Source organism: Carassius gibelio, chromosome B3 (assembly GCF_023724105.1).
Source record: "Carassius gibelio isolate Cgi1373 ecotype wild population from Czech Republic chromosome B3, carGib1.2-hapl.c, whole genome shotgun sequence".
Lineage (NCBI taxonomy): Eukaryota > Metazoa > Chordata > Actinopteri > Cypriniformes > Cyprinidae > Carassius > Carassius gibelio.
Genome location: NC_068398.1, coordinates 10,683,331 through 10,696,555, shown reverse-complemented (window position 1 = coordinate 10,696,555; position 13,225 = coordinate 10,683,331). Strand labels below are relative to the sequence as shown.

The 13,225-nt window shown below is 35.1% G+C and overlaps 1 protein-coding gene across 5 annotated transcripts in view; it reads right to left on the bottom strand.

The window, feature by feature from the left end:
• LOC127953281 (brain-specific angiogenesis inhibitor 1-associated protein 2-like) overlaps positions 1-13,225 on the bottom strand; it is a 78,486-nt gene that overhangs the window by 15,903 nt on the left and 49,358 nt on the right. For all 5 annotated transcript variants that reach the window (XM_052552317.1, XM_052552318.1, XM_052552319.1 and 2 more), the window contains exon 6: positions 10,984-11,121. In XM_052552317.1, the coding sequence (XP_052408277.1) occupies positions 10,984-11,121 (138 nt within the window). The remainder of the gene's footprint in view (positions 1-10,983; positions 11,122-13,225) is intronic.

Sequence of the window (13,225 nt, the reverse complement as noted above, 5' to 3'; positions counted from 1 at the left end):
ATGGGCTGTAAAACCAGTTTTATAGAGAGATTTGATGGACTTTTATCTACTTTGGGTCCTGTATACTGAACTATCTCAAACACGAGCTTGTTGAAGAGAGTATTCAACAGATTGAGGATCCGCAAGATAAAACATAACCCTTGTTCACGACTCGTCAACAAAATACAAGGTCCTGATTGAATTGAGTGCATGCAGTTTAAAGTTTTAACCACAGGTTGGCGCTAGTTTTACACCGATGGCAACTGGCTTGAATGTATTGAGTATAACAGCAGAAGATTGAATTACAGACGACATGCAGGTTTTGAGGGTTTTAGTTCATTTCTTTCATCTATATGCTAATGTAATCCAAAAAGTTGACAAAAGCAACTGTTACGCATTTTAAAAAAAAAGTCTGTCCTCCTCTTCCAGACAAACTAATTAAGACATCCTCTTCTTGTTAGAGGTCTGTTCAGATCTCTACCATGACTCCTGCTAAATTATATATATTATAAATACCATATGTCAATAGCAAACCATGTTGGTTCAAACTGTGAGCTGAAAGCTAAATGCTATTTGCTATTTAACAAAAACCACAAGCCATTATTCCACCCCAAATCCGTTTCAAAATGTCATCAAACTTCACAGGGTCTTTTGGAAAAAGTCTTAATAGATGAAGTAGGAAGTGTTACTGTATATATGTGGTTCGTAGAATAATAGTCATAATATATATACATTTAGTCATCAGTTATTATCATTAACCAAACTAAAATCACCAAAACAAACAAATATATATACACTTACCAGGGCAACATTTACTGTTTAGTTAAGAAGGTGTATTAAATAAAATAATAATAAAAAATAAAAACACAAAATGACAAAAAAAATTAAATGATTAAATATTTAACCAAAATTTTAATAAAACAGAAAATATAAAAATAAAACCTAATTTAAAATATTAACAAAAAACGATAATATACATAACGTCAAAATAGCATTTTAAATAACACTGGCTTATATTGAAAAGTCTTTCAAATCAATCATTATTAAAATATTATTAATACTAAATTCAGCATGATGTCATTGATCTTACTCTGAACGTTTCATCAATATTTATTTTGCATTCCAGTCTGCTTAATATATATATATATATATATATATATATATATATATATATATATATATATATATATATATATATATATATATATAAATGCTTTTTTTTCTTTTCTTTTTGTATAATTAATATGGATGCATGTGTAAAAAACATAAATTAAAAGTAGTTTGGACCCTGTTAATGACCCCCACACTTTAGAAGGCCCTTTATACCTAAATAATGTAACATACTTTATAGTAAAACAAGCTCACAAAAGCAAAAAATGCATTAAGAAAGGGTCATTCTTTTGGACTTTAAAGTAAGATTTTGCCTTGCAGAATAATACATCTATCAGAGATACAAACTTGCTTTACATCATAGATGAAGCTGAGTGTTTTCATTTCCCCTCCAGAATAATAACACAGATACAACTCCACTATGAGTCATAGAGTACAGCAGTGAGAAAGAGACACGGTGAGGTACGACAGCACAGAAGTGAAATGAGGAAAAGCACAACAGAAATCTAGAACATGGGCAATGAGTGTTTGATGAAAAGCTGCATTAGAGGTCATGACAGCAGACGGCCGTGTGGACAGGCGTGCTGATGGAGTGATGGATGGAGAAGCCAGGACCCTTCGTTTCAGATATGGAAGCTGTCAGACCTGCTCAATCAGCCGCTGTGAAAGATGTTACACAGGTCATGTGGCTTTAACACATACGCTCTAGTTATTAATGGAGACCGTGGAAAGAAGGGCTGGAAGGTTATACTGGTGTTACATTATAGCAACAATGACATAATTATTTATTATTTCATTGAATATTCAAATATTAATAAAATTGTATTTTCATTTAGCAGGGATGCATTAAATTGATCAGAAAAGTTACAAAAGATTTATATTTAAAAAAAAAAAAAATCCTTTGAATTTTCTGTTAAAAAATCCCCAAATGGATAAAGGATTATCTGAAGACTGTTGTATTGATTATTGATGCTGAAAATGCAGCTTTGCCAACACAGAAATACATTTAATTTTTAAATATATTCAAATAGAAACCAGTTCATTTAAATTCCATTAATATTTCATAATATTACTGTATTTCTGATCAAATAAATGCAGCCTTGGTGAACATAAGAGACTTCTTTCAAAAACATACAACTTTTTACAGACATCAAATTTTGGATTGGTCGTGTAACGTGATTGGAAATAAGAGAAATGGTATCAGCACATAATGCAGACCAATTATGAGCTTGTCTCATCTCTCACCGAAGGGACACAATATGTGGACGAAACTAAAAACAGCAGTGTTGCATTCTGGGAAACATTAAACCAGTCCAGCCCAATGTTTATTATGACGCAAAGCACATTTCTCTAACAAAGTGAAACCGAAGACGCATGTACCACAGGGAAATTCCAGACAGGTATTGTTATGTTTATGTTACGGTTAACACTATCTTGAATTCCTCCCCAGCTATTCCAGTGAACTGCTCATTTAAACTGAATATTCCTACAAAACGACACAAACACAAATCTACAATACTGTGTTTTTGAACAGTACTATGTTACTCAAGCAGCAGTTCCATTCAAACACATTCTTTATCATTCAGTGTCATGACGTATATCAAAGTACCATGGTATTACCACAGAAAGAATGCATTCAAAAGGGCAAGGTCTCCGATCAAATAACATAGTTACAGTTATTGAAAACTTGGTATATATATATATATATATATATATATATATATATATATATATATATATATATATATATTTTTTTTTTTTTTTTTTTTTTTTTTTGCAGGATCTAATTGAACAGGGAAAGACTGAAACCTCCAAAGTGTTTGCTAAGATGACATTTAAAAAGAAAAAAAAATTCATGCACAGCTTGCACAATATTTGTTGCATTAAATATACTATATGCTTACTGAAAATTTTTGGTATGTGTGGTTTTCTACTTATTGCCAATAACATATTTATATCAAATGCATTATAAAATTATTTTGTATTGCTGTAATCATGCTAGGAAAAGCTATATTTTTAAGCATGGTCTAATTAGTAACTAATTATATACAGTAACACCCATATGATTAATAAAAAAAAAAAACCCTATACAGCCCACTGTATCATATTTGATATGCAAAATTCTAAGGCCTCTAAATCAACATAACCATTACTTTTAAGTAAAATGTATTTATTTGTTATATACGAGTCAAATATGATTAAACTGGCTTTTGAGTAACATTTCAATGTATTGCAGTGCATTATATGTATTGCCATATATTATATGTTTTGACATATAAATTATATGTTTTGATTATATATAAATATCAGCAACTGCTCAAAAAATTTCATTTAAGTTCAGGCCTCTGAATAAAACTGGGGTGTTTTGTATTTTCCTATTTCTATGAGCCATAAAATCAGCCTGGAAGGATAGAAAGGTCTGCAAATAATGTCTTGGAGTTTGATAAAAGGGGGTTTGGAGTCAAAATCATTATGCATTGCAACATTATGTCGGCAGATCAAGTGTGTTATACCACTGAAACTTAAATATTTACAATGAACAAAATTATTTGTAGTGATTTGACATTTTCATGTGTCGATTTTGTGAGAGGCGGCAAATAGTATCAAAGTCACCTGCAAATAATCAAATAAAGAGAACAGTTAAATTTCTTTATTTAGGAATGAAATAAATGTTTAGTGCCATCAAATGATTAATCACATTTAATCGCATCCAAAAATTTTTTTTTTACATAATATATGTGTGTGTGTACGGTGTATATTTATTATTACTGTTGGGAAGTCGTGAGTTCGAGTCTTGGGCCGGACGGAATTGTGGGTGGGGGGAGTGCATGTACAGTTCTTTCTCCACCTTCATTACCATGACTTAGGTGCCCTTGAGCAAGGCACCGAACCCCCAACTGCTCCCCAGGGCGCCGCAGCATAAATGGCTGCCCACTGCTCCGGGCGTGGGTTCACAGTGTGTGTGTGTGTGTGTGTGTGTTCACTGCTCTGTGTGGGTGCACTTTGGATGGGTTAAATGCAGAGCATGAATTCTGAGTATGGGTCACCATACTTGGCTGAATGTCACGTCACTTATGAAAAGGATAATGTACATCCAGCCGGTTGTATGTACATTATCCTGCTTATTACATGGCTAAAAGATTTGTTTTTACCATACATACTGAAATTAATGCTGAAGTCTTCCACTGTAACACATGGTTTTTAAATGTTTTGAGTAACAATATGGAGTGACGGAGTGACTCGTTAAAGCATGTAAGTAGTACCAGTCGAGATCACTCGTAGTACCCAGATGAGCAGTGTGTTATTCAATTTGGCCATTGTTATCTGGGAATAACATACTGCTGGATGGCACAATTGACCAATCAGAATCAAGTATTCCATAAAGCCGTGTAATAAGTGTACATAAATACAACCACATACAGTATATATTTTGAAAATATTTACATGTGCAGTACAGACCAAAAGTTTGGACACACCTTCTCATTCAAAGAGTTTTCTTAATTTTCATGACTATGAAAATTGTAGATTCACACTGAAGGTATCAAAACTATGAATTAACACATGTGGAATTATATATTGAATTAAATACATAACAAATAAGTAAAAGAAAACTGAAAATATGTCATATTCTAAGTTCTTCAAAGCAGCCACCTTTTGCTTTGATTACTGCTTTGCACACTCTTGACATTCTCTTGATGAGCTTCAAGAGGTAGTCACCTGAAATGGTCTTCCAACAGTCTTATACATGAATGTGTTTGTGTGTATTTATATACATATTAAATATAAACAGCATACTCGTATATATTTTGTACACAACATTTTTAATTTGGATGTAATTAATCACAATTAATTGTTTGACAGCACTACAAATAATGTTATATTTTTAACAGGCAGTCAATTTTCTTAAATTAGCCAGCGCTCGCAGTGGTGTTTGGACACTGGCTGTGCGCGGAATGGGAAGTGGAATCCCTCTATGTATAAAGCACAAAGTCCTCTCAAACGTAAACGCTTCGTGCTGCGTCGCCCGCTGCGTCAGCCTGATATAGCCGCAGCTCCGCTTGTTCCTCTGACATCAGCAGTCCTTCATCCCGTGGCACAGCCACTTTCTCTCCAGTCCTGGCTCTCCCAGGATAAGTCTCACGCCAGAGTTGTGTGCGCTAACAGTGCATGCAAGTGTTCTTCTGTAGATACTCTAATTGCTTTCCCTGAACTCGCTGAGGAGTCCACACCATTCAGAAACATGACATGTCTGTTAACGTGCGATATCACTGCGAGCACCGATGCCGTAGACCGCCACCGAATCTCATATCCCTCCCGCTGCACCTCAGACCACTCTACTGAATAATTAGCTAATTAGCATCTTCAGAGGGACTTCAGCGACTAATTATTTCAGCAGCAACAGGAAGAAGGAAAAAACAGAAGAGGAGACGGAAGTACAACAGAGACGAGAGCGATAAAAATGGAGTGTATAAACAGTCATCTGAACATGCTCAGACAAAATAGTCAATTCATGCATGTTCGTTGAGCTTTTTTCAATGAATCGCAATCTATAAACCTCCAAACTGCCTTTCACTCTCAGCGATAACGGTGTGATTTATGGTAATATGTAGATCAAGTATATGAATTTGAGTGCGTGTACACTGGGACTTTGCTTTATGGGCCCCTAGGGCTCGCGACTAAATCAGTTGACTTTTCATGCTCTTGCTCAAGGCCACATTTACATGTAAAAGCTCTGAGGGAGAAAATGAAAGATGCTCTGTTCTTTAGACTGAAGCAGGTAGGCCAATTGAGAATCGATCTTTTAGAAGATCATAAACAAGATAACTTGTAACTAGAGATGTTCCGATACCCTTTTCCTCTTCCCGATACCGATTCCGATACCTGGGCTCAGGGTATCGGCCGATACAGAGTAGTGATCCGATACCTGGGTGTGTATCTGTATATACAGCTGTATATACTACTAGCCCTGTGTAAATTGCTAGAATTATTTTATGGTGTGCTTCAGACTTATCCCTTAATAAAATATGAACAAATACATGGTGAACTACTGTATTTATTACAGTATTTTTATTATCTGACATGAATATGACCGTAATATTATTTATTTTCTTAAGCGAAAAAGAACTTCAAATGCAGCCAAAAATCTATCACCACAAACTAAAAAAGGTATTTTAGTTTTACAATATAACAACAAAACAAGTAAAAAAAAAAAGCAACCGTCTAGCCATAATTATTATTATTAATACTACATAGAGCCATAGCTAAAGCTACTGTAGGCTACAACAGTAGCTTAACATATTTACGTTAAACTGAACAGTTTTCTCAAATGAAACGGTAAATTATCATGAAGTGACGTTTTATGTGTTCGTTTCCTTATATAGTGACACTCATATAGTGTATAGAGACTAAAAAACAGCGAGCTCCCGCAAATCTGCGTCCATCACACATAGAGATGTAGAATTTGCAAGAGTAATATTTAATAATATATTACAGTTTAATATTCACAGACACTAGTATATATATTCGGCTAAAGTTTGGAGCCGTGCCCTTTGACTAACACGGAAGCGACTGAACGCAGCTGCGGGTAGCGAATATACTCGAACTTAATACCGGTACTACAGATACGCTGGTATAATCACATTTTTACATTTTCAGCACTGACTTGGTAGCAAAGTGCCAGGACTTGTGGCATCCCTAGTCGCTGTTTTACTTTCTGGTTTGTCCAGTCTGAAATACTGCTAAACAGCGGACATACTGCTAACCATTAATTTATAATATAGAAGCAGCTTCACTGTCTGTTGGCAGTTTAGAACACAATGAGCGATCCAGTCTTATATAGATCAGTGCTGCTAACGAGTTTTCATTTCTTCTTCGCTGCTCTAAACGGGTTGCTTGTGGCAGCTCAGCAGAAGGCCTGTGTTTGCAATGCATTCTGAGCAGCGAAGAAGAACTGTGCAGCGGTTACACAAAACTAGCGGTCATAACTAGGTCTTGTTTAAGAAAATGGTATCGGATCGGTATATGGGTTCATGTACTCGCCGATGCCAGTATTTGTTGTGGTATCGGTGATATTTCCGATACTAGTATCGGAATCGGAACAACTCTACTTGTAACGTTTATCATCTAAAGGCCTTTCCACGCCGAGCACGAAAAAAGCAAAGTGAATATCGGATGCGATGGCGCGCTGGAATAAAACAACAGATTCTTATCGATGATTCCATATAGACTGCAAACATTCGTGCACTGAAAATGCAGATGTTTTTTTTTTTTTTTTTTGACAAATCTTTTCAGTGTGACCGAAGCATGACTCGGCGGTGCGAAAAGCTCAGAAGACTGCATTGAGCACAAGCATAAAAACACAGAAGGAGAGGACTTTCAACCAACATACAAATAATATGTTGTTGTCGTTGGTGTCTGAACATATAGAGTATTTTTTTCAGTGTTTAAAAAAATCAAGTTAAACATTTATCTACACATGACATATGAAAGCAAACAGACATGATGATACATTTTCTGTATGCGTTATGTATGCAGCTCAACAATAAAGGATGTTGATGACATACAAAGAGTCTGCCAATTATAATCTAAATTATACTATAGATCACAATCGGAAATTATTACAAGCACTTGATGATGATTTAAAGTGACTTTTAAACAAATACATTAATAATTACATAAGTTTTCAAGTGTAGCTTCATGTTGATTGTACCTCCAATTATATTATGGGATATTCTTGTAAGCATTAAAGACATTTGTGTTTCTGGTGCAGAACCAAACTTAATTTATCTTAATTTAATGCTATATATTGAGCAGTGGACCATATCCGATATATCTCTGAGGAAAAATACATTGTTGTTTGGCGCCACCTAGCATGCAAGCATGAATTAGCAGAAGACTAACAATCATTTTGCGCACGGCATGAAAGCACCATTCATCTGTGATTCGCCTCGCTTTTTCGCATCGTGCTCAGTGTGGAAAGGCCTTCAGTGTGGAAATGTACAGAATTTGATTGAATGGGCTGTGTTCATAGTCATTGAATGCACACACACCCATGACCAAACGTCATATATTAATCTGGTAAGGGACTTTGTTGCTTGGCAACTGTAAAGACTGAAACAAACTCTGAACAAGCATTAATATTAATACATCAAACTATTAATTGAACATCTGTGTCTACTTTCTTTTATTAAAGCTAATCCGTAGTGTGTTACAGTGATTTTATCAAGGGTAAACATGTTCTTAAACTTGACGGTTATTTCTTGTCATATGTATAAAACAGATATGATTGGATGAGACACATTAGGTAGGCTAAGTAAACTAAATGTAAAACTACTGATAGATTGTAAATGAGTTGAATTCTACACTATTGTGTCTACACTATACACAATATCAAATGTTTGAGGTCGGTAATCTGTGTTAATGCTCAGCACTGCTGCATTTATTTGATCAGAAATACAGTAAAAACTATTATTGTGAAATATTATTATTTTTTTTTTATAAGAATACTTTTTAAAATGTCAGCATCATTACTCCAGTATTTAGAGTCACATGATCCTTTAGAAAACATTATAATATGCTGATTTGCTGCTCAAGAAACGTTTCATATTATTATCAGTGTTGAAAAGAGTATGTATTCAGGATTTTGATGATTAGAAGTTCAAAAGAACAGCATTTATCATAATAATAATAATAATAATAAATATTAATTATAATATTAAAATATATATCTTTTATAACATTATTAATGTCTTTATTGTCAATTATAGAATAAAATTAAAATCCTATGTACCTCAAAGTTTTGAATGGTAGTTTATATTGTAAGTGTAAAAATTTTTGGGACCATTTTATAAATAAGTCTGTATCATGTAAAACATCCCTTAACATCCACCCTTGATAAAATCACTGCAAATCATGGCCTCTTGTGGCTTTAGTTTACAAAATCACAACACTCAAAATATTTGTGGATCTCTTAGGCGAGTGTAGCTTGGCTCAACATGAGCTAACTATCTGCAGGGTATCTGGCAGTAGACAGACACATTTACTGTATAAACTTCCAGCAGCGCTGCATCTCAAACCACCAAAGTGCAGTCACTGACAGATACCTGCTCCTGCATGCTCACAGCCTCAGGGGGGATTTCAGCCGCACACTCAGGGTTATCATCATTATCTTTAGCTAGTAATATAAAAAATGACCTACTGTGAAGACTTTTGTATACAGTATACAGTTGAATAACACCACCTATTATGACAGTGAAAACCATCTGAAAATGAATTTACATAAAATGTAAGCTTAGAAAAGAAAGAGAATATTTTAGCTTTTGTTGTTCGTTGATGTAATTGAACTATGCATTGTGTCAGACATAATCATTCAATGAGGCAAGAACTGATTGACAGGTGAACCAACCACATGTTCACTTCCCATATTTTCTGACAAGGTAACATGCATTATTTTAATGCCTTTTTAAAAATGATGTTCAACAGCACAATTCCTAGTAAAAACAAAAAAACTATTCGGCAAAGAAACCTCCACCAATCAGTGAATCATGACACTCCCATGAATCACTCCGATTAAATGTGTAAGAACGGCAAATGTTACGTTTTTCTTAAAAACTACTTAAATGTTTATATATATATATTTAGCTCAATACATCTGTTTAATGGATCATTTACTAAAAGAACACTGAGCTGCATCCAACTGATTGCACTGTATCATATTATTTATGCATTATTTTATTTTAATATGCTTTTAATTCATTTTTATTACATTCTAAATTAAACGTAAGTCTTGTGCATCTGTTATGATTATTTTAAAATCTTTATGTAAATAAAGTTTTAAAATTATTAGAGTACGCACTATACAAATAATAAAAAAACATTTTCCTTTTGTTATATTTTGACAAGTATAAAAGTCTTGCGTTGCCATATTTAGCAATAAACATAAAATACATTGCTTCTGTATACATTATCAACATCTTTAAATCAACACTCATCCATTTAATTTGATTACATGATATGTTACAGTGGATTGTAGTCCTTTCCCTCATTAAAAGCCATTAAATACAGTCTTACATTTGTCTGTTTTTTCTGATTTACATATATATTCTCGCTTAATTCAAAGCTCGTAATGTTGTGATTCACCTCGTTGCTGCTTGGTTTGTTCATGTCTTATAACTTTTTAATGAAGTTCTTTAAAAAAAATCCTACGGGAAAAATAATCCAGGACTACGCCATCTGAAAAAGAGGACAGCTACTAAACTGAAAATAAATAACAATTATGATAAAACTACAATTTTAAGATTAAATTAAAACTAAATGGAAATGGAAAATCCAAATTAAACGAACTAAACACAATTTTAAGGAAGTGTGATCCGATCTGGGATACCATGACTCTGTCAGGAGGGCCGTTCTTTCACACCTGGCAGAGCGAGTAAGCTTTCTGAGAGATCTGGGCCAGAGAGCACATGCACTTTGCTTATTGATCTATGCCAGGTCTCCACAACCCCGCTGTCACAGCGTAAGAGTCCTCTCAGCAGGCCAGCAATTAATATGCCAGGTAAAGGTCCACTCGCTCAGTTTAAACAGGGAAGAAAGTCAGTAAAAAACCGCTGTGATGTGTGTGTGTGTGTGTGTGTGTTTAGCGCAGCCTCTTAGCTGATATGCCGCAGCGCTGTTTGTATACACACCTACAGCTTTCGCCCCCCCATTGTGTTCTCTCTGCCGTGAGAGGCTCGCAACACTTCTTACATTCAGACGCCGTTAAAATCATCCCAGCATTAACATGATGTAGGTGGTCTCACTGAGCCAGTGCCTATCCGTCCACCTCCATCCCTTTCAAAGGCCTCGACGGAGCCCACGGTGACACGCTAGCTCTGTGGCGGCGGTGTGGGGGCTCACCTGCAACTCCTTCTCGCCGTACTTGGAGGGGTTCTTGCTGCCCTGGCTCTTCCTCCGCAGTTTCTTCAGCTCACCCTGGCATTTCTCCAGACTCTCTCCTTTGCTTTTGTGCTCCACCTGGTACTTCTTAAGAGCCGCCTTCAGGAGGAAAAACACAGGAAGATTGTTGGTAAATGCAGAAATCAACCGACTGTAGCTACTGCGTTAAGAAAGACACGGGAGTCAAAGCCCACTAGTCAAAAGTCATGTTCCAAAACACTCGCTGTCTGCTGTCTACTGCCCTCCTCTGAGACACAGCCTGGAGAAAAACAGCCTACACAGACAGGAACTTTCTTAGTGGTCACTAATGTACAGCACACAGATAATGCTCCCCTGACAGAATTCACATGATATAACAAACAACAACACTAATAACAACTGTCATTAATAATAATAGTGATAATAATATGATAATTAATATATAAATATTATAATAAACAATATAGTTACTATAAAGATGACAACCATTACAAATATTAATAATAATAACAATAAAAATAATAATATGCTCAATATATAAATATGTATCAATATAGTTACTATAATAACAGCTATTATTATATATGTGTGTGTGTGTGTGTGTGTGTGTGCGCGCGCATGTGATTTTTATCAGCACAGTCCTACAGACTTTTTCCAATCACAAGTGAATCTGACAATTAACCATTATTATTATAATAATAATAATTATTATTACTAATATGACTACTACCAGTATAATTTTAATGTTTTTATTACCAGATCACAATCAATTGTGATATTATAACCCTCAGATTCACTTGTAAGTAAAGAAGTCTGGACTATACCGAAATAATAATAATAATAATAATAATAATAATAATAATAATAATAATAATAAGTACCATCATCATCATCAAAATAAAAATGATCATTATACCATTATATAATACATCTTATATTTATATAAAATAATACAAATAATAATAACATAAATCATCATTATTTTAGTATGTAAATTTTACAAATTGAATAAATAATCAATTATTGTTATTAAGATATGAATTATAATCAAACTATCAAAATCGTGATATTCTGATATATAATCGTGAAATTGTGACGTTATCAGCGCAGTAATACAGACCTGCTCAACTCGATCAGACTTTAGCATGTTGCTAAGCTAATGATTCAACAACTAATTTTCTAATTTTGATCAAATACTGTACAAGTATCTTTACAATAAACGTTTCACCATTTTACTTTTCACAATCAATACACAAAAATGTTTATATAATTAACTTGACATGACACAACGCTCAAAGTTAGATGTGTTGCAACACCTTAAAAAGTTCTGTCTGGAACATAATGTACATAAACTGAACGTCAAACCCCAGTCTCACACATCATCCGATTCATCTGTTGAGTAATCATCAAGTAAAGTGGACATTGCCAGTCCTGGGATTGTCTTCTCCAAGATAGACATTTGTGATCCTGCCTTACAATTTGTCCAGAGCGTCTGAGAAAGCAGCATAGCTCTGCCAGCAACTTTTAAGAACAGCCTTCAAGTCAGGATCTCTTCATGAGGCCTTCAAACGCGGTCTGGCCCTGTGGTTCACCGGGGTCTGGAGCAGAGCTGAAGGTCTGGGGTGTTTCAGGGCAGCACTTCGGATGTCTGCAGAAGAAAGCAGCGAAGTTCTCCACTCCCAACCTCCAAGTTCTGGAGGCTGATACACTTGGCGGAGAACTTCTAGATGTATGAATCTTCACACATCCTACACAAGGTACGCTGAGAGAATGATCTCTAGACTACACGCTTATAAATAGTTTGGCAGCTCGACCAGATTCTTGCGCAGCAGGAAAGTGTCTACAAAGACAGCGTTACATGTGAGTGATGGAGCAGTCGCTCAATCTTCGGCAGGAGAGAGGAGGATTGTGCTTCGACAGCCCTGATCCCCGTTTCTCATCATATGAACGATTTACAAGGCTTTACAGGAATAAATAAAAAAACCAGACCTGACGGATCATGATTTCTTCTGGAATTCAAGAGATGGAGCGTGCGGCTGCTTAACTTCAGTTCACTTGATTCGCTTTCTTGTCCAGCTTGATTTGTTGTGGGCAGAACAGAATATACATATGAAACATTTTCTCAACCTGTTATATCACTGTTCATCTTTATAAAATGGTGCTCCTATGGCGGAAGCACAAAATGGAGATCATAAGAGTCATCCAGACCTACACAGAGATCTCA